At 43.6% G+C, this 23,323-nt stretch overlaps 1 protein-coding gene across 13 annotated transcripts in view; it reads left to right on the forward strand.

Moving 5' to 3' along the window:
- mecom (MDS1 and EVI1 complex locus) overlaps positions 1-23,323 on the forward strand; it is a 125,613-nt gene that overhangs the window by 17,107 nt on the left and 85,183 nt on the right. For all 13 annotated transcript variants that reach the window (XM_040008775.1, XM_040008785.1, XM_040008781.1 and 10 more), the window contains exon 2: positions 22,729-23,075. In XM_040008775.1, coding sequence (XP_039864709.1) covers positions 22,729-23,075 — 347 coding nt within the window. The remainder of the gene's footprint in view (positions 1-22,728; positions 23,076-23,323) is intronic.

Here is a 23,323-nt window from a genome sequence, read left to right on the forward strand (position 1 = left end):
TCGAACTTCTTTTCCCTCAGTTGCCTGTGCATTAGCGTTTGTATAAATACATCATAGAGGCGCGCACAATAACTGAGGAGGGATGGATGTCAGTGGTCAGAGCAGATAAGAATGACAAAGCTCTGCGCTAAGCCACGTCACCAGCAGGCCTCTCACCTGCCTGTCTGTCACACAGACGCACTCAACCATCACAGAGTGATTGTTTGGGCCCATGAGTGCGTGTGTGCGTGCGTACACCCGCACGCGCGTGTGTGTGTGTGTGTGTGATTGATGTACTTTGCCTTCCATCAACTTTACACGCCCAACACCACCACCACCAATACCTCTTGTCTCACCTCAGTCTGGGCTATCAAGGAAACATGAGGCCTTGAGAGATAGCAGCGTGCTCTCCCAGCCGGCCCTCAGCCCGCTCTGTCTCTTTTTCTCTTCCTTGTGCCAGTCACCTACTGCTGTGGGAAAAGCAGAGGAGATGAGGCCTTAAAAAACAGATCATTGTCCGCCTCCTAGATTAAAGCCAGAGAATGTGAGCATTGTCCACTGAATGGCTAAACCTTCCTGCTGTCACTCAAATGCTGCTCTGAGCACTACTTCATGTCTAAGAGGCTTATCTGCACTGAAAGGCCCCTAGCTGCTCTGGGGAGAGAGGACGTAATGAAGCGTGTTTTTTTTTTTCTTACTCTGTAGGGAGAAACCTGCTGCTGAGGGGGTGGTGGTGGGTGGTTTGGGGATTCAAGGGGTGGACATGGCCAGTGGGGCAGCTGCAGCAAGCCCCCCCCCCCCCGACCATCACCCTAAAGCCCCCCACTTCTTCTAACTGCCCTGTTCGAAAGAATTGTCATTTATCTAGTCTCACATGAGAGAGAACGGCGTATACACGGGCTACAGGCTTTAACCACTGCAAGTAGGATGGGGGGACATGAGGACATTATGTGGGGACGTGCCCAGGGACCTGCCTGTTGTCCGCGCTCAGCCGTCTGTGGGGATGATCAGCAGGCTACTGATGTGGTCCTCTCTTTGTGCTCTGCTGTTTGAAAAGGGGAAAGTTTAAGTGCTGCTCGTATTCAGGGATGAGGGCTGACGGCCAGGCTGCTAGGGTTAGCTAAGCCCCGAGGCCTCAGGGTGTGCATGTGTGTGTGCATTTGTGTGTTTGTGCATGTGTGCTTACACCATTACTAGCTTGGAATAACCTTTGAGTTTCTTTGTCAGTAACACTTAAATGTATAAAACTGTGGGTTTTACTGCTTGTGTTACCTGAGCACCACATTGGATATTTGAGGATCGTTTTATCGATTTCTAATAAGTGGACACTATTGTTTAAAGTTGACTCCCAAAATGGGGCCAAGGATAATTAATTAGCATTAATTACGAGTTCAACACTAATGTGATAGGAGAGAAAAGGGAAATACAGACTTAGGAGGCTGTAGCCTTTTTTTAATTATATTTTTTTATTATATATGTTGTTGTTTTTTAGCTGATTCTGCTTAGTCTGGCATTAAACTTGGCTTTTGGTCTCCCACTTGTTGAGTTAAAGAGCATCAGTCATGATCTCTGCTACTATTGTAGCAGGGCACACGTGGGTTTCCCCCAGTGGATCTAAATACTTGTTTCAGCATGATTTACAGTAGCCATCAGACCCTTAGCCCTGCTGTCCTTTTCTGTCTGCCTTCTGTTGCTCTGCTCATCAGTGTCTGTGTCATGACGGACACACCTGCATCCTAAGCTGCCTCCTCCAGCCCATAAGCTTTGACTATTTCCTGTCAGCAGTTGAGCTTTATTTAACACAGGCCCTGTAACTTAAAAAAAAACTGCAAGATTCTAACATATGCAGTACACAGAGGCATGTATGGCTAACATGTTTTGAAAACTGACATTGCCATTGAATTTGATTATTGATTATGAATTTTTTTTTACCAACTATTCCTACTTTTTAGACATCGTTTGAGATGGACTAGCTCTTTCTTTAGCGCTGCTACTTCATTGCTGCAAGAGGGATGTTTAATGCATAACAGAACAATTCGCTTTATGGGCCCAGGAATGGTGTTTTCTCTCCATTCTCCACATCACTCCACAAGGCATGCGTACACTCTCTAAACGCAACCTCTGACCTGGGAATCTTGTGGGGTTAGTGCTGCCCGCGCCTTTTCTGTGCTGTGACGGGAAGTCGAGTGGGTTAGAGGGTCTCAGAGTAGACCAGAGGAGCTGTCGGCTGGAGGGGGAGAGGAGGAGGAAGCTAAGTGGCGTGGCCCAGCTGTGATGAGTAGCCCAGTGGTCCATTTAGAGCACCAACCTCAAGCTGGGAGATAGTACATCCCAACAACCTGAGTGGACTTCTTGTACCAGTGTACTCGTGGCTCTATCAAAAATGTGAAAATACGAAAGTAAAATTGTCGGAACATAAGTTGTGCAGCATGTTAAATTGGACGCTTCATACGTCCTGTGGTGCTCTATCATTTGTGTGCGTCTCCGAGAGCTTCAGAGTACCAACTAAAGTAGACGCAGATCAACTGAGGGTTTAGATTTAAAGAGTGGTTTCATCTCACCTATGGTGTTCACTGTCCTGGTGATATTTCTAAGCAATTCCATGCAGTCCGTTTTGGAACAAAGTAACAGTATTAAAATGGTGTCCTTTATGTCACAAAATGTTTTTGTCCACGTCAAGAGGATGAAAATCGGATTCCTGAGAATCTGAATGTTAAATAGAAAATGATTCATGGGAATGATCGCTACATATCAATGATTCACATAGTACAATGTGCCCATGCACCCAAGAGTGATAGGTGCCACATTGTGAAGGAGATGGAGAGTGGATTTGAAGGTTCTTTTTCAGTAAACATTTAAAAGAGTGGAGAAGTGAACAAAAGCGTTAAGAAGGAGCTGTTTTGTTGCCCCTTTTTTAACCTAAATAGGCGGTCTGTCCGACCGAGGCCTTGGCTTCAAAGTATTATCCCACACATGCAATTACCATTTCTATCAACTGGGGAGAAAGATTATGCTTTTTGGGTGTTCTTCTGCGTTTCTTCCAGTGGATTCACTTGGTGAATGTGACACGTTTTGTGTCTCCCACCCCCTATTGAATTTAAAAGTTCTCTATTCTCCGAGTGAGCTGAGGAGAGTCCTACACGCGGGCTGAATAGACACTAAATCTTTCAAGGTTAGGACTTAACCTTCTCCCACTCCAATTCATCTTCAAACTTTAGTCTGAAACCAATCAATATCAGATGATTGGTAAACAATGTGCAGTGTCTGATAGGCAGGTACCAAGGGCCCTCAATGGGATTGCAAATGCTTTGTGCGTTCAGAGTCGCTTTTGCTCTAAAGCACTGTCACAAAAAGTAAAATTACCATTCGCTTGGAATGATGCCATTCATCTTTGTCAGAGCGCCAAGCTCAGCACGCAAGCCGCTCCCCTCAAATTAATTCCTTGTTTTGCATCAGCTGAATTTGCCCAAATCCAGGAGGATGGCTCAGGCTGCACCTCGCCTGCATTTTTAATGCAGCAATTCCAGCTGATTTTACTATGCACGGGGCCCTGTGGCTTTATTTACTTCCCAATCTAGAAAGAAAAGAAAATAGATATGAAAATAAGTTGAGAAAATGAGATAAATCTGGGTGTGAAATTTCAGACACGGCATGTTCCAACCTGGAGAGTTAGAGCAGTGTAATACACGCACGCTCTTGAGAGGCTGCTGCGATGCCGTTGTCGATTTGTCATTTCATGTTGCGAGAGCTCCTGCACAAAGGTAATGTCTTCCCAGAGGCTCTTACCCATGTAATATTAAGGCAAAACATTGGGAAATGAATGTCTGAGAAATTCATTTGTTATTCTGGATAATATATTCCACAATATGCCAGAACATTTAAAGTATAATTTAGGGGTGGGAACTACAAAAACTACAAAATACAGTCATATATTTCCCTTAATTTATATATATATATATACATATATAATTTATTTTTATTTTTTTGTTGGCTGTACAGGCACTATGCAAACTGTGCATTTCTGCCAATTACTCCACATTATGACATAGGACAAACAAGAGACTTTCACATACAACTCTGGGAACAGAATCATGTCTGAAATTAATATGTGCAAAAAAAAAAAAAAGGAAAAGGAAAAAAGAAAGAAAGAAAGAAAGAAATAGTTGAATCATTTCCACTAGGGGGCCTTGAGCAGTTCTTTCTTTGCATCTCTGCTGCTCCTCTTGCCTGCTGGGTAACCCAGTTTCCCTCTGTAGCTCATGCAGATACTATCCCAGTGTTGTTTCATGGTGCTGAACCCACAGCGACAGCAGTGATGAGATTTTAAGGAGTAGGTTGTTCTCTTCTTTCACTGTCCTCTCTGTCGAACTTAAATGCTAAAAATGGCCTCTGAGGCTAATTTATAGTTGTGGCGACTGTCACCGCTGATTTGTGATCCCCAATGTTTGTGTTTATGGAACATGCCTTATTTTCTTCATCTTATCTGCCGGCAGATGGACAGCATGGTTTGACAGGGTTTATTTAGATGTGTGCTTTTTCCGGCACAAAGTATGGTTGGGTGCAATTACCAAGGACATAGAGTGAAGCCCTGGGGTCAGAGGCCCTTTCCTGTCTCCCTCCCTGAAATGAGTAAGCGTAGCTGCAGCCAGATCTCTGGATAGGTATATGGCAAATCTAAGTACAGCGAAATGGCCATTTTAGACTTACATTTTAAGAATCTGGATGTGTTGCTTGGAGAAATGTGATGAAGAGAAGAGAAGAGAAGAGAAGAGAAGAGAAGAGAAGAGAAGAGAAGAGAAGAGAAGAGAAGAGAAGAGCTGCTGGAGATAAGTAAGATAAGTGGGTCAAGCCTGAGAGACTGCTCTTCACCTCAGACACCTGCACCTCTCCACAGATCCCTCATCAAGGACTCGCATTGTCTGAGGCCTACGCCATTGTCTGCTTAAGGGCCCTCCAGATTTGCTGTGCTGCTCCAAGTGGACTCAGCCCTCCTCTCCCCAAGAAACAGACAAAACAGTGGATTCCAAAGTGCCGGCCCCTTGGCATTCCCTTGCCTTTGGGAGATAAAGAGGGGAACTTCGGGCTGATTCACTCCTCCACTCTTCATCCCTCTCCACAGCCCACCAAAAAACTAGAAGATGAGGAGGAGGAGGAGGAGGAAGAGGAAAAGAAGAGACTTGCCAGGGGTAGTAGAGGGGTGGTCTTGGGGTCAGAGAGTGATTAGTGAGAAGCAGAGTGGCGCTCCTTTTCCCCTTTGGTCCTCCTCTTCTGTGGTCACTGAGAAATGACTTCCAGTGGGCTTACTGGTGTGGGTGGAGAGGGAAGTTGAGGAATTATTCCCTTCTGTCTGTCTGTCTGGACTATATTTAACCTGCCTGACAAGATGGATGTTTCCAAGGGAATTCCCCCCCCCCCCCCCCCCCCCCCCCCCAACATAAATGAAGCCATTATACTGTGCTCCCTGGGCTTCTCCCTTGCTTTTTAGTTGTAAGTGTAGGTCTATAATGTCAGGAGGACATTCAAAATCAGGTTGATATACAACCTGAGCATTAATGCTGACATGCTGCAAAACTCGCTTATGAATGGGAGTGTACACCCAACAATGCTAACTTCACCACCTATTTAAAATCAGGCAGGTGTACATCTTTTCTCTTATTCATGCATTTAGACGTGGCTCAGCTTATGCGAACAGCAAAGGCACTCTCTGTCGACACACAGTGATCGCATACTTCTACCCACGCTCATGCACACAGACTCCCACTGTCGTTCCAGTGTGGCTCGCTGGTGCAGGCAATACGAGGAACTGGTGGAGGAGTTGGAAGTGATTAGGGAGAAATATGGCTGTCTTCCTGTAATGTCAGTAATAGGCAGCAGCACATCAAAGTCCAGGCCTGTCAGAATGATCCGGATCAAACCAGCCCCCATCTGGAAGCCATAACTGACTTTTCACTCATTTAAACACTCTTAAAACACACTGAACAGACATGGAGCTCCCGTCTCTGCTCGCCACTCACCACCACTCATATCAGCACCCTGTTCTTTCTGCGTCTGTGAGTGTGTGTGTGTGTGTGTGTGTGTGTGTGTGTGTGTGTGTGTGTGTGTGTGTATGTGTGTGTGTGTATGCGTGTGTGTTTTACTCTCTCACTACCTTAATATTGCCCGCCTCAGTGTGACATTTAATAAGCCCATATGTTTCACATTTATTTATTAGGCTGCTAATTTTTTGATTAATGTTTTCAGTCACACCTTTAGTCTCTCTTTTTTTGTGGAATGTGCAAGAAATAAAGTCCAAAGTGTGCCAATGATCTGACAGTAAAGGGGATATCTACATATGACCTAATGCACAAGCAGATATTTTTAAAGTAACATAAACATCTGCTGAACCATGAAATCAAAGAAAATATTATTCTTTCTGGAGGGGATAAAAAAGCTGGCATCAAGTGCACGCCTGTTTTTCTGCTTTGCCTCGAGTCAAAGATAAGTATCTTGTCCGTGCAAAAACGACACAGTGCATTTTGAAACAATGATGCAGAGTGCTCCCCTCCTGCCTGCTTGCTTACGCTGTGTTGACTGGACTCCTGGACACATATTATCTTTCCAAACACAAGTCGGACACGACTCTAAGTGTATTTTAATTGGCTTTGAGCCGCCTTCCTAAAGCAAACAGCTGGTGGTGTAGCTGGTGGTGTGGTGTGCTTGGTGACTGACGGGTGGCTGGCTGTAAGGGTGGGGTAGAGTCCCACTGCCTCTCTGACCACTCCACCGGCAATCAGTCCAACGAAAGTGTTTGTGCATGTGCGTGTACGAGTGTTTCCCTAACTAGATGTCTGTACACGTGCTCATGTGTCACACTGTCTGTGGGTGAGACTTGCAGGGAATATGTGTGTACTCTAGGGTGTTTCTCATTTAAGCAGTGCACACTTGCTACTGTAAAAAGATCTTAACAGCTGACAGATAGCATCTTGAGCTGAAGTGCAAGTGATTTAATACTAACAATTAAAGTAGACGTGTCGGCAGGCAGCTTGGGTCCCTGCTGTGGCCGGACAGGGAGCGGGCTGTCTCCCTGTGTCAATAAGACAGGGAGACAGGCGTGCCTCTGATGCTCGTGCTGCTAACCTAGACTACTCTACTTTTTATTCCTCCCTTCATTTCTGTTCCTGTTTATTTTTCTAATCTTGTAAAAATGAATCTTTCCTGGACCAGAAGTATTATCTCCTGTTAACATAATATGCAACATTTCCTTTAAAATATAGATTTTTGATTTGCGGTTGCTGGCCACTGTTGTTAGGGAGTTATGCCTGTTGTTGATTTTTGGCTTAACTGTCCAAAACAAGAGCGCGCTTGGATACTTTCACAGAATGATAAGCGAAAATGGAGCAGAGCGCTTTCGAGTTAAGGAAAGAGTGATGGCAAGCTGAAAAGAAAGTTTCATTCTGAGCTCAGCATATGGAGAAAAGCCCTGAAAACGACTCATTTTACAAGAACCAAGGATCTCGCTCTGAACATGGCCAACTCCGTTCTCATAAAATCTATAGACCATCCATTATAAAACACCCAGGCTCTTATGAACCCAGCAATAGGGCCTCCTGCCTCCAAATCCCCTCTGGAAGTGTTTGAAAACAAAGCGAGGCTTCACTTCAACCTCATTAACTAGTTATAATAAACAAAACAATGTGTTTTTAATGGATGGCGAGTCTCGTCTCCCCATCCCCTACTAGCTCTGGTCCAAAGCGACTGGCCAGTAGTGGGTTTCCCATGACTGCAGCTTATAGTGTCATGATGATGGATGGGCAAGGTTGGCGGGGGCTGCCTTTTGCCCTTCTCCTTTGGGATGTCCCACAGACTGACAGGCACATTGTGGTGCTCGAGTCCTGCTGACGTACTGCACCACCCGCTGGCACAGCCACAGAGAACACCAGAAAATACCTGCTTTCCTACTTCCATATTCTGCGTGTTCACCTTAGCAATGCATGCAGAGGAACATGAAAGTATAAATATAAGCAGATGTCAAGGCAGTCTAAGTTTGACCCAAGATGATAAACCCGTAGTGAGGAAATAAAAGAGGCCAAATTTTCACTTGACAATGTTTTAAGGGTAGTATGTTTCATTAGTTTATCTTTGGGTTAGCGTGCTGGACAACCACCTGAATCCAAGGACCCCTGCAGGACCTCAGCAGGGGAGACATTAGCTTCCTGATGAATAAATACCAACAGAAGCTCAGCGCCCACAACACAAACTCGGCTAATGTCGATAGGTTCAAGAGTGCCACACATGTGCATACACACGTCTCTCTCTGCATCCACTCTTTCTCTCTCTGTATCTGACTCATTCGAACGCACTCCACACCACACAGAGCGCCTCTGGAATAAAATTCTCCCAGCTAGTGTAAAACAATCCAATAACAGCCAGCACCTCTCAAAATAAAACAATAGCTCAGCTCATGCTGGTGTTGTAAAACAGCTCAGCCGATTACACGCACGTATGTGTAACTGTATTGTAAATTCGCCCTTTGGGTAATAGCACATTTTTCCTTCATTTGGTGATTCGGAGATTATAATAATAGTGGTGTTTGTGTGTGTGTGTGTGTGTGTGTGTGTGTGTGTGTGTGTGTGTGTGCGGTTGGGTTCATGCGCATGTAGCGGTGTATTTCAAATCTATTCTTACATTGTGTTTTATGCCAGTACATGCTTTTCGTTCCAGTTTTTTGCAGCGGCGCGGTGGAAGTTGAGCTACTCTTTGTTTTTGTTTTTTCTTTTTTGAAGTGTTCAGAGTTTTTGAAGAAGTAGCTACTCGCATCACCTTATTAGTTCAAAGGTCATTTGAATAGATGGGGTCAGATATAAGACTCAGACAGAAGGAGCGAGAGGGAACGAGTGACCCTGGCCCCCACGATGCTGCTCAATGTATTTGTAAACAGGATGTCATTAACACTGGGAACTGGCCAGCCTCACAATGACTTTTGTCTCCTTCTGTTGTGTGCATGTGTGAGACAGAGGCGTGTAAGGCTGGGAGGCAGAGAGAGAGTGTACGGTTGATACAATTTCCAATGAAACGCTTCGCATACTTCCACTGATAAATCAACACCCCACAAATGCCCTTGTACTTTTCTGTCCAAATAACATCCAGGTTGACTTTGTCACATCAGATAAGCACCAGCTAATGTGATGAAATTTATGGCTCGGCGTGGCTGCTGTACTAATACAGCAGCGGATTGTGTGAAGCTGTGCTAAGTGCACTCAACTGTCAGCTCTTATTGTGGTGTCAGTCCTTCCTTCTAATTAGTGTCCTCAGCGGGCAGGAAGTGGGCCTGGGCTGGACTAATCTGTCAGTGAGGCCAGACCATCCTCGCCCAAGCGACTGTTTCCTTAGATAAACCCAGAGGCCTTTATCTAAGAGAGTTGCGACACTCAGGGGGCCTGGGAAGCCCCTAGTGATTCTGTTATTAGTTCTCAGATCTACATTTTACACACTTAATCCAAAACAGATTTAATGTACAACACGTCTCAGCTTTCATCTAGGTATTTTTATACCTTACGGAAATGTGAAGTAGCATCTTTTGGTAATACTTTCGTATCGAACCACCGATCACCGTGGTGACAGGTGTTGATTGAGCATGAGAAGGAGGAAGTGTAGCGAAGGACACTTCCTGGCAGACAGTTTTATCAGTGAGGGAGCAAAGGGGTCAGAGAACGGCTGAACGAGGTTATCACACTCATGTAATCGTGTCCTATATGCGAATGGTCCTCCAAGTGCTTGGCAGAAGCCGAGAGCTGCTGACCAAGGTAACTGTCTCTTTCATATAAACACTGTGTGAGTTATAACTGAATGCTGGGTCCATCAAGTGCAGAAGTTGTTTCTTTTGTTGTCTTCTTGTTTCTTGGTTCTCAGCGTGCCGCTGGAGTTCACAGAATAGTTGGAAAGGGTGTCCAAAGGACCTGAGGTTGCTTGTGTATTGTCTAAGGGCACTGACACATCCTGCAGGGAGATAGCGCTGCTTGTAAAGATTAGCAGGCTGTCTTTCTTGACTAATGTGTGAAGCAAACAGCCAACTTGAAGTGCAAGATATGTAGTTTAAAGACGTTTGTGGCTCATTGTCTCTCGGTGCGAAACAAAGTCACGCAACAGCCTGAGGCAGGAAAGGAGAAAGTGCAAAGCGAGAGTGAATGGGCTCCTTTTCCTTCCCTTGCTATGTTTCCTTCGCACCCTCCCTCTATCCATCCTTCGCTCCCGCCTTTCCTCTCCTCCTTTCCTCACCACCAGCGGGGTCCAATTCCTCCACTTGAACGCTCAGGGCCAGCAGCGGACTGATTAGACCCACACCCCCAGCCGCGCTTCTCTGAGGACTCTGCAGCGGGACGACTTCAAATGCACCTCGCTCCTGCCACCCCAAATAAAACCTGACTGGTCCTAATGGACATATTTTAATCTCCCTGGGTTATTTGAAGATTTCTTCAGCCCACTGCTGGCCACAGCAGAAACAAATTCCTTTCGCTTTGTTGATTAAACCGCCGCCTCTCCACCGTTGCTTATCATACAGCAACGAGCCGCTCTTTTTAATTAAAAGTGAGACACCACAAGTGTGCAATTAACAGCTGGTAATTATAGAGCTCTTCAGAAGTGCAACACTCCACCTTCATTTTCAATTATATAATGGACAAGTGGCTTTTTGATCTCCAAATTAGTGAACTCTTGTAGTATTTGTTTTGTGGCAGATTTGGGGGGTTAATAGTGGCCTATGGTGGCCTGCCTCTTCCGTGATTGATGCAAGAGCAGAAAAAGGGATATTAAAAACTAAACAGTCCATCAGGAAATGCAAATCGCACCTTCATGTTAATGAGCAGGCAGCGGACCAGGCTGGCCAGCCGTGGCGTTTCATGTGGGAAAAGCAAGTGCCCACTCTGCCGCAAACTGATTAGTACATTTGAATTTGAAAGTTTAATTAAGTGCTTCTAATATAGATCGTTTTGGAGGGTGACACGTAACATTAAATGGTTTGATACTTAATTCAGCCGGCTTTTGATTGCAAAGCAAGCACGGGTAAATTTGTTGTGTGAGAGTGCTATCCCAAAGGAGGCAGAAGCCATGGACTTAATTTTAAACGTTTAACTGATAACTGATGAAAATGTTTTTTAATGACCGACGCAGTCTTTGAGTGTATAAAGCAGAACACTTGTACAGTTTTAATTACAATTGATTTCCATCTATGTACACGGTTGCGGTATTGTTAGTTGAGAGTTAGCCTTCTTTCACTCAGTCCATCAATATGAAAAAAGTAGACCCTGATTGATTTCCGACTTCATGGGTGCGTGCAGCGGGGTAAAATGAGGTGATTATTAATTGATGGAAACACTTTAATGTCTTTGGGGGATGCTTTTCAATGCCGGACCTTTTTTTTTTTTTTTTTTTTTACCAGAAGTGAAAGTATCAAGTAATTCAAAAGTAAATTACCGTTTTGGCTGTTGTGATTTGTAATTGCTTTATTTCCCAAGTCAATAAAGTTCTTAAATCAATGCCCCTTTTTCACTATAGAAGCACAAACACCCCTGTTATATTGTCTTCATTTGCATGCTGACTCTGAAATCAAGCTCACATTTCTTTACATAAATATAATCAGATGTTAGAGATAATAAGATCTCCATATTAAACTGTTAAAATACGAGGAAGTTCAGCTGAGTATGACAACTGTCTTTTGATGAAGTTGAACTAAAATGTTTCAAGGATTTAAAGTGACTTATATGATACTGTTATATTGAATTCATTCGTGTAACAGATTTCTGCTTTACTTTATACTTGCGGCTGCGTTCAGGCAATCTGTCATTAATTCCACAGTCATGTCACTCCAAATATGTATGTAACCGTAGAGGAGGGGAGGGGGGAAGCATGAAGTCAACAGTCCCAAGTCACTCAAGCACTTTGGAATTTTGCATTGGTGAATATTGGCAGTTCAGTGTGAAATAAACACCAAGTATTTAAATTTAAACCAGGTCATTATGAATGGTTCTTAAACAAAATGTCAGTCATTAAGCAATGCCATGTGGCTCTGCTTAGATTTCCTGTTCAATTTAATTTAGCAAAAAAAGAAATGGGGGGGATTTCTTGTATCCCGTCTGCATGGAACGCTGAACACTTGTTACAAGTTGGCATTTCCTGTCTATTCCCCCTGAACGAGGAGATGGATTGTCAGTGATGTGTTTTTGATTGTGTGTATGTGTTGCTGTGTGCATGGGCATGTGTGTTCTCAGTCTAATCTGAGCTGCTGTTACTGTCATGTCCCTCTCCTTCCCTCATTGTCCCTCTGCATTCCCACCTTAATCTCACTGTCATTTGGCAGCTGTCACTCTCCATTTATGCCCACCTCCTACTCCACACACACGCACACGCACACACACACACACACACACACGAACACTCTGATTCCCTCACCTGCATGAAACACCTTTCAAGTGAATTTGAATAAAGAAAAAAAAGAAGCTTTTTGATGTATCATCTAAACAATTTAATTTACACCAAATTCTAGCTACACTTTAGAAATTTTTAATAAATTGTTTCTTATGATAATAATTTATGACACTTTTTTAAAAATACAATAAAAATATATATAAGAGTTTCACATTCAAGAGGTAAATATGAGCCTCCCTCAGTCCTCACAGGGCCCGATAATGTTTATGCCTGGACTCCCATGCAGTGCTGTATAGTGTGTTACACAGGAAGACAACAATCCCCATACAAGACCAAAGTCCTACTGTATTGTCCAGTTAAATCACCTCCTAAATAGAGGGAAATTGACATCCATAACAAATAACATAACAGCTTCAGTGCTCCGAGGGGGATTTTGTTGCTCGGAGCACAGGGCTGAATGTTAGCCTTCCAGCAATCATTAAACAAACATCCTCTCCAGGACCTCTCCATGCCTGGGTCTATTCCACATGTCACACTGTGGTTTGGAAAGCCTCCGCATGCGCAGACATTATTGTATGTAACAAGTTCTGTAACAAAGTTAAGGTAGAATTGGCCTGCTGCTGCGTTAGTGGTCAAGGCAAGCAAAGTCTGAGTGTAGAAAAGCAGCCCTCAGACAAAGTCTATTCATATCCAGAAATATTAAATAGAGGATGTCAGGTGGGTAGTAGGTGGTCACCTTGTCACATTAAAAACACTCTCGGTTTTCTTTCCTTACCAAACACAGACCTCGCTCTGAATGAATTCAGCTCTTTAAGTGGGTATCGGGCCTGGTGTTTTGAACCTGTATCCGACATTTTTTTGAATAATCTGAGTTTGTATGTTCTCATGCTTCCGAATCCTTCCAGAAGGGGGAGGATCAGTAATTCATGTGGTCCATTGTGCATGTTTGAACAATGCTCACACTGATAACCTCTGACCCTCAACTGCAGTGGCATAACAGTTTCAAGAGGCTGCTTTATGTGAGAGAAATGAGAAATGGGAGCTGTGACCAGAAAAACAAACTCTTTGAAAGGGGTCGATGAGCAGGACAGGTTCAGTAGCACCAGGATTACACAGTGGTATTAAAATCGCCACATCCATAGAGAACACAGGGTGTACATGTCTCTGTTTCTTTCTCACTTTTTTAGGTTTGTTACTTTTGTGTGTGTGTGTGTGTGTGTGTGTGTGTGTGTGTGTGTGTGTGTGTGTGTGTGTGTGTGTGTGTGTGTGTGTGTGTGTGTGTGTGCGTGTGTGTGTGTGCGTTTCTCCAAGTGATGACTTTGAGTTTGTCACATGTCTCAGCCCTGTGTTGAAGGCCATTTGTCAATGGTGGAATCATTATACATGTTCCTGTCCCCCTCCCAGATGGGCATGGTGATCACCACTGACCCCCTGTGACAACCACAGCACCTTCATTATGTCACCACGGCCACCCTGTCACTACAGCAACTCTTTAACCGTCTGTGTGACACCCCTGGGTGAGACTCCAATCTCTCATCCGGAGGCCTGCCTGTCTCCGAGCTTGTCACTCTGTGCGCACACTGAGTCTGGATGTCTCTGTTGCCTGTGTGTTTACACCTTACTCCATCTGCCTTTTTTTAATCATTATATTGTATTAAACTTTAACAAATCAGCCCTGTAACTAACAGTAATATTAGTTACTGGTTCCCTAAACAGCTACAAACAACATCTTTCTATCATCTATTAGACAACTGACAACTAGACAACTGAACCGTCAATTAATAAAATAATTTCCTAGTGGGCACTATAGATATACATTTTGTCCTTCCCAGTGGGATTATTATAGATAACACACTGGACACTACACTATTACCTCTCCCCCTATTTTCTAATCAGCAATTATTCAATTATGTCCCAACAGTTGGAGGGTATTGCCAATGTCGGGTGGGGGGGACCCCAGGGCCCCGCAGAACGCCTGTGATTAGTGTTGCATCTGCAGAGAGGTGACAGAATCCCTCTTCAAATATTTTGTCTTCATTTTACGGCTCTGAGATGCAATTATGGAGCAGCAGTTCATTACAGCAGCACGCAGCGCTTCATGTTTTATGCATGTCGCCTCATTTAGGGCCTTTATTAATGAGCCAGGCCTGACCAGGCTGCTTGAGACTGTACTGCAGACTGTGCGATGGCCACCAATGGCTTGTGTTTGTGTAGGTGTTTGCGTGCTGGTGGTATGAGTAAGGAGGAGTAGGGAAGCGGGGGGAAGGAAGGAGAGTGAACCAGAATGAAGGCTAGATGGAAAAACACAATAAAAAATGTCACTGAGAGAAAACTGAATGAAACAGAAAACGCGTGTGGTCAGTGCGGTGGTCACTTCGCCGCTGTGCCCTCTTTATACCCAGCAGCCGGCCTCGTAATGCGGCTCTAGTGTTGAGACTGGTGCAGACTGGTTTGGCTTTAAGTCAGTACATTGAAGGGGTGGGGGCAGCAGGGGTGACTAACCGCACCTCCCTCCGCAGAAGAAACTCCATCTGCATCCAACATTGAGACAGATGAGGCCAATTTGGGTCCTTAAATTTCTGGGCTGTGATGGATGTGGGGTGGCTGTGCACGCTGAGAGGTTTGCGAAGGGAATGGGCGAGAGAGAGGGGAGACAGGTGAGGAAAGTGAGAAAGAGGGGGACATTCAGTGTGACACAGAATGTGAGAACAGGGAAGGAAAGAAGGGTGAAGGAGACTCACCTCTGAGCATGAGTGGTTTGAATTTATTGCTTAAATTGGTGTATTTATTGGATTTTTATTTTACTCTTTAATGTACGGCGCAGACATAGAAAGTTCGGAGACATGGGGTCAAATTGTTCTTAAAGTTTAGAATTCTTCTGAGTGCACAGGACACACACACACACACACACACACACACACACACACAGTGGAGTTATGGAGGTGATATAATGGCATACTCGATCCAGACCCTTGACCTGACAAATTAAGCTATGAAGCTAACAGCAAACATCGGTATGTCTTTATGCTTGATGCCCGCACACAGTATGTTTTGGCACTTTCTTTGCAGGTTTCAGCTGAAGCAAATCTGAAGCTAATGTGCCGGAAATGCGAGTAACCAAAAATGTCTTTGTTGGATTTTTTTGTTTGTTTTTTTCACCGCCGAGCTTCTCTTTTCTAAAGCAATCAGTGTTTGTATGGAAGGCAGAAATTCAAGGACAACATTACTGATTAACTGATACTCACTAATCTCATTTATTTGCATCTAATTACTGATATCTGACACTTAGATATTTTACATATCTTCATGAGTTACAAACTACCTTCTTTAACATTGCAGATTTTGAGTAGGTACAGGCTGTATTTGCCCACAAATGTGCCCAGCTTTAACTGACTAATGGCCTTCTTACTGCAGACCAGGGCTCCCATCTGGACTGCAGATCAGCCCCCTTTGATAAGAACTACCATCCTCAGGCCTACATAAATATTTTATCAAGTATAATGGAAATTGTCAAATCAATCTAATTGTGTAATGCATTACGAAGACATCAAACTCAAACAAAGCACATATGCTATCATTTCTTTTAACGACCAGGCCAGACCGGGCCAGGCTGGGCCTGGTTGAGCTGGCGGTTTTGTACCCAGGGGGCCTTCCGCAAGGCTGGGGTGGCTGGCAGCAACCACTCTGGATATACATCTCTCGCAGACTGGCCTCACTCACATTTCATCAAAGGAATCAATTTCTCAAATGTGCACAACTGTGAGCCATAATTATATTAGGGCCCAATGGCAGTTAGCCATGAGATGAAAGAGAAAGAAAGAGAGAGAGAGAGGAGGTAGAAAGAGAATGCTCATCTATGCAGGTTTGAACTGGAATCGTTGTTATTGTTAAAAATGGGCAATTTTTTAGGTCAAACATATTTTTTTAGCTTTGGTGAAAGTAACTCTTCCACACATTTTTTTTTCTAGATTTTATAGGTTTGCTTTCATTTTTCTATAGCTTAGTGGAAGATTGCTGATGCTGCTGTCTAAAAGGAAGATAGAAGGATGAGGACACAGAAGCAGGAAGATAGATGAAAGGAATGGCGCAGGTGACCAGAGCAAACAAATCAAAAGCTTAGGGTGTGTGACATGCTGCAGGGCGCTGAGCTGGGGGTAATTTCAGAGGAAAACACGTAGGAGTTTAGGGGATTAATGACCTTTGTCAACATGTTCTTTACACATGTCACTTCAGAGGCAGGCACTTTTTAAAATCTTGTTTATTTGCAATTCTACTTCTAACTCAAGCAAGCAATCAGCAGGCACTCATTAGGAAATTAAGATCCACGTCTCAACACAGGCATGCTCATGAGTTGTTGTTGATTACTTCTTTACTTCTGTCTGTGGCTTTACGATGGATCAGGCAGATTCCATAAACTTTGTATGGCCACAGTCTTAGCGTGAAGTATGCTATCCACTATTCCCCACCATAATCCCCTTTCTCCTTATAGCTTTCCCCTTCTCTTTACATTTACTCCTGCTCGTTCTTCTCATCTCCTCTATCCCAGGGTCATTGTATAATGCAGAGGGCCCTCTCTCTGTGCACCAGCTGATGTATGGCTTGTGGAAACAATGTGAGTACTGGGCTGTTATTCTGTTTGCTTTACATTTGACAGGCTTGAGTTAGCGTCCGACTGGGATCCTATCTCATTAGGCCAAATGCTAGGCTAAAACAATCATAAAAATCATTTGGCAACTGGCATCCCACTTAGGAACACCTGTCAACATACAGGCGGAAGATAAACTCGTGAAATTGGAGTCAGGGCCCGGATTGAATCGGGATGCGGGATAGAGATGGAGGGAGGAGTGAGCAGGAGAGAACATATGCTCCATGTTGTTAGCGACTTAATGGTATGAAGTGGCTGGGCTGATGCAGAGACTTCCTTGTTGATGATATTGATTGTGGTTTTAGGATGTAAAGTGTGTGTGTGTGTGTGTGTGTGTGTGTGTGTGTGTGTGTGTGTGTGTGTGTGTGTGTGTGTGTGTGTGTGTGTAGGGGTGTGTGTGTGCAGCACATCCATCTCTGTGTTCATCAAGATTTCATTCATTAGCGTTTCATTAATAATAAATGTGATTTGTTAATCATCCACGTTGATGTTCCAAGCAGAGTGAATTTTTTTTACAGCAAATTCATAAAGAAAAGGACTTTGTATACGCATGCGTGTCAGTCAGTAGCTCACAACTGCATGAAATGACACAAGCCTCCCCTCAATCTCAACATTTTTTTTTCTTTTATGCAAACACACATTTTCTCCCCCTCTCTCGATTCCTCGCACAGGCCTCTCTCTTTCCCTCTGCTGTTTCTTCCCCTCCTCTCCCTGTCTAAACATACATCTTTATCAAGCGGTTGTTGTCAGACAACATTAGATAATTAATAGGCCATTTGTCAGGCCTGTGAGAAACATGTTAAAATCCCCGAGCAGCTCGGCAGATAAATCCTGGCGCGTACACAGACTCCTTTGTTGTGTCAGCCTGCCATCGGAGCTGCAGATTTACCATTAACGGACGCTCATTATTAATCACAACTAATGCTAATTAATTAGGTGTGTGTGTGTGTGTGTGTGTGTGTGTGTGTGTGTGTGTGCGCGCGCACAGGGACCAGCTCAAAGTTTCAGTTTGTTCCACGGTGTTAATTGGTAACTTCGCCCACGGCCCTTAATGGAGTGTTTTCCATTTGGAATGAGGAGTCATTGACTAAGACAAGGGGGAAAAAACATGGACAATGCTCTCATTAATTAACACTGTGTTAAGAGCTCTGTTCCCGTTAGTGTGTGTTTATGTGTGTATGTGTGTATGTGTTTATGTGTGTATGTGTGTATCTGTGTATGTGTGTGTGTGTGTGTGTGTGCGTATGTGTGTATGTGTGTATGTGTGTGTGTGTGTGTGTGTGTGTGTGCGTGTGTGCCAGCTTAAACATTTTGCATAATACAAATACCAATTTGTAATAATATGGAGTGAAGGCAGCTATATAAATGGTATTTATTTAAACATACAGTAACAGAGCATTACTTACACAAAACCATCTTTGATGTATTTTCCGGTCTCTCTGGGAGTAAGCATGAAAAGCATAAAAGAAATACAAACACATAAAGCCACTAGAACAAAATTTTACATTCACATATTTTTATATGATTTGTTTAGATTTTTACCACATTCTGTCTAACAAACCATATCTTGTTTTAAATGTGGAAATTCTTGGTGGTCTGAGAACCAAATGTTGACAGATAAACTGTGGACAATTGCCTAAAACTGTTGTTGTCGAGCTACCTACAGATTTGAATGTTTGTGCTTCGTATCAGTCAGTTCCACAGTCACCCCAATGGACCCACGGACCAAAAGACTCCCTAAAAGCGGTGTTAAGGCCTCCATTAAGCACAAAGACAGAGTTAATTAGGAAGCTTATTGCCTCTCCCGAGGCCATGGGGCTCCAAACGCTCTCCTATGCACCCTGCTGAGGGAATATAGCCGCACAGTGATGCACTGTAATTAACAGTACTTAGCAAATCTACAGCAGTCATTTTCTGATTGGCAGTAGCTGTGAGAGCGTTAAAATTAACCAAATGAAAGATAATTATTTTTATGTGTTTTGAATTCAGTCACAGTCTCTTGGGGTATCTTGTTTTTCAGGACAAAAGCAGAAACAACAGCAATCATGCTATGGCCCTTCAGTCGCTGCCACATATTTTGAGTATTTGTGTTTTCAGTGCTCATTTTTACTGCACAGATATTCTTTCTAAGTTCTTGGAACAGCAGAGCAAACTGATGTCCGTGGTGCTTGGATATAAAGCGAAAGCAGGGATGTGATGAAGTGTGCAGTTTTTAAATGTGGATGATGACAAATGGAGGAGATCATATGTGATAATGTTTGACCTGTAGTACAAGGGTAAGACCCCATACATCGCCTCATGCCTGGTTGTCTGTTATCACATGAGAAAAATGATGTCTACAGATAAGCACGAGGGCCGCTCCACATTAGGTGAGAAGTTAATTTCCATATTTCATGATCTAAGACCCCCATCAATCAAGTCTTCGAGCTCTTTCTCTGGTAAATGATTTGTACTCTGAATTGTCCTCAGGCTCAGTAGATGAATGATGTTTTCATCTCATTGTACACTATGAACAGACATGGAAAAACTCTTTTCCTAACTTCACCCACTGTCTACAAATAATAAAACTCATGGTTTAGCTGACAGATTCTATTTTTTTTTAAGTCTTAATATTTTTGACTTCTCCAGCTCTTCCTCCCCTGCTAACAACAAGACGCAGCCAAATAATTAAATAAAATGCAGACAAAGAATAGAACTGGAAAAAAAGACAAACAACTGTTTTTAACAGCAGGAAAGACAGCGGATCAAAGAACCAAAAAAAAAAAAAAAACACTCAGAGAGGAGGGGTCGAGTATGTCCACAGGTAGGTTATTCTCTCTGTAAACATATGTATCCATTTGTCCCGTGGGTGCGTCCTCTTGGCGTCCCGTCAGCACTGGCTGGGTCACACCTCCATTAGGGGCTTTGTCACAGTGATTAATAGCTCTTTCTATCATCTTTAATTCACTCCCTGATGATGGCGGCCGTGCTCGCTGCTTGGGGTAATCATGTGATGTATGAGTTCGCCCAACACATTGTGGCAGAGGTGAAAATCATTCCACCCATGCAGATAGCAGGGCCGGGAACGAATGTTTTCCCTCTTAATAAAAATTAATGAATTTGGCATCAAGCTCAACCATTTGAATACATGATGTATAAGTATGTGTGTGCATATCTGTGTTTATTCAATATGCCAATATGTGCTTTCCTGTGCTAATGGCTGATTCTGATGAGGAGATAATTTTGTTTCCCTCACTGTTTTGCTTTTTGTCTTTTGGATACATAAACATCAAAGTTTCTCAGGAGTGCACCCCCCCCCCCCCCCCCCCCCTCCCGTGCTTGCTGGTACTATCTTGATGTGCAATCTGTGTTATTAATGCAGTTGAAGTCATGAGCATGCTCTGAGATGGAGTTCCCCTTCTCAATCCAAAATTCTTTCAGAGCTCCCACTTTGATGAAGGGCGTCAGCTTGCAATGGTGAAGTAATGTCCATTACTGAACAAACAAACACGACCGTTTGCTGCATGTAGGCAGAGCATTAAAAATGCATGCACTCACACACACACACACACACTGATCTGATCATCCAACTGCAGTGTCACTGCTGTCCACACACCTAAGCAAAGCTCTAAGACTAAATTATCAGTCATCTACACATGAGACCACAATTTTCAAAACTCTGCATATAGCATATTTGTTTTCAGCAATCGTTTACTTTACAGAAACATATATGTTTATGAGCCGAAATGCTCTTGTGGAGTCCAGTGGACCAGAGGAATTCCTGGCCTGAATCAAATATAAACTTGGAGACCAGTGTGAGAGGGAAAATGTCAGAGGAGAAACAGCAATGGTGGGATACAGTTACCTTTAAAAGCTCTTGTCCCTCTACCATGTGGCAAACTTCACATCCAGGCCTCTAACCACGTTACACAGTCTCTGTGCTGAAAATCATTACCCTTACTCCCAGAGCCACATTGGGTTTCATGCCCGGCCCAGTCCAGTCGAGTCTTTGAAAGACGTCTCCTTTAAATTCCCTGGGCCCACACAGTGTGTATGTCAAACACAATAGTTGTACACCGTGTAGACACTGTGATCAGGTATTGCTGCAGGGAATGACTATCAGAACTGCTTTAGTTGTAAGTCCACCTTGACAAAACATGCACGCACAGGTGCACATGCTGGATTATACAGAAAATAATAATATAATAGAGAGCTGATTCAGCAAACTATGTTCATGCATAGATTTTTTTTTCTTTGCCACAGCAAACACACAGTTTGACAGGAATTATGATTCTTACTGACAGAGGAAAACATCTTATGTACTACTTATGCAGTATTTTACAGTTTTACATTCCTCTTCACCACAACTTGTGTTCTGACCTTGAGAAAAATGGAGTCTGCATATATTTACAAATGTGTAGCTCGCTGGTCTTGACTTATCTTGTGTGTCGAGTAATGTAGCAAGCATACAAATATTGAAGTGCAATGGTTTTGTTCAAGTCTTAAGTTAATTTCTCAGGTTAGTTCATGACCGCCTGTGGCCAATCACAATGCCCCATTTATTCAATCAGACACATGTTTAATTCAAGGCCAGTGAACAAGAAGTGCGTGTGTGTATCTGGGTGGATCAAAGGTTCTGTGGCTGACAGCGCTGAGGTACAGTGTCACACAGGAAGCCCTTCAGGAATGTTCCTCATCCCAGGGATGGGTTGTTGAGCCTCATTAGCAGAGCTCCTTCTCCCTGTGACCTGTCAGTGTGTGTTAGGCACAGCCCACCACAGAGCAGCAGTTTCCTGTGGATCATTTCCGGCTTTTAGTGTCTTTCTGTCCCACCCTGCAACACCTGGCTAGCAGCCCGTTGCGTTCGCTGGCTCAATTACTGCCTTGCTGTGTCTTTGCCTGCTTGGCGACATCTCATATATGATGTTGTATTTAAAACGTCCTACCTGTACATATGACTTTGTATTTTAAATGCAACTGTTTTTCAAATTAATGTGCTTCTTTCAATCTACCTCTGTTTCAAAGACTTCACAGCATTGCAAGTTTATACCATCACATATTGTTTCAACACTGGGAATAATTCAATCTTTATTTCACTATTAGGCTCAACAGCCACGTGTGCCACTCTAAAGAAGCCCAGTGTGGGTTGAGGGGTCGCGCTTCAATATCCTGTTTCACTCCACTCACAATAAACCCTAGTGTGTGTCTCTCTGTTCCCTCTGTTTTCACTGCACATTGAAGAAAGAGTTCAGGAAAAAGAATTCTAAAACAGCTAAAATAGCACAATGCTGGGTCAACTTTGCTTTCCCACCTTGGCATCACGTCAACCACATGGCAGACTTACCTTTGTGTTTTTGCCGTAGGGCCCAAAAACCTGTTTTTGACCTATTAGGTTTTATTTTAAAAATTAAATTTGCCTTGCTTAATTCCTAAGGCAGGAACATGCCAGGCGAGTACAAATTATAAACAAGAAGTGGGCTCACTTCAGGATCTCCTGTTTTTTACTACTAATTTCCACTGCAACAGAATGAAGGTCTCCTTGCATGATACATTTGCTGTTTCCAGACCCGAAGGCCCTTCTGTCTCCTACTGTTTATTTGAACTAATCAAGTTTTCATATTTTGTCCTCCATCTCTGAAGTAAGTTAAAGAGATGGGAACAATAACCTGTTGCCACTTTATGTCATTGGACATGACCCTCACATCAAGACTTCTTGTCTCTTGCAGGTGACGGAGATGATAAGATACCTCTTTATCCATCCGACATCTTAGACGACGTATGCGGCTCTGATGGGGATCCTACACCTTCTTCGGCCCTGCCAGAAGACCCGGGATCACCTTCACTCTCTGACGATGAGTCCTCTCCACAGGACCATCTGTCATTCCAACACCAAAGCATCTTTTTCCCCCAAGAAGATCTGAGCATTCCCTTTGACTTTGAATTGCGAGAGTCAACCGTCCCATCTGGAGGGCTGGGCATCTGGAGCCGCAGGAAGGTGAACGTTGGGGAGCGATTTGGACCATATGAAGGAGAGCACAGGCCTTGTCTCCAAGATCCTACTCAAGGCTGGGAGGTAGGAACATATACAAACTCCTGTATTTCATTATGTTATCTAGTGACAGGGAATAAAGCTGGGAAGAGAGATGTTTATAGGTGGCATCAAAGATCCTTTAGGCAACCAGGGTGTCCAGATTAAAACAAGAAGCATTTATGTGCATTTATGTGACATAACTGCATTTCACTATGTTTTTTCTACAGCAGTAGTATCACACTTTTTGACGAGACGGAATTTCCTTCCCCTGTACACTGTGTAGCGTTCAC

Source organism: Simochromis diagramma, unplaced genomic scaffold, assembly GCF_900408965.1.
Source record: "Simochromis diagramma unplaced genomic scaffold, fSimDia1.1 OVJJ01000344.1, whole genome shotgun sequence".
Classification (NCBI taxonomy): Eukaryota; Metazoa; Chordata; class Actinopteri; order Cichliformes; family Cichlidae; genus Simochromis; species Simochromis diagramma.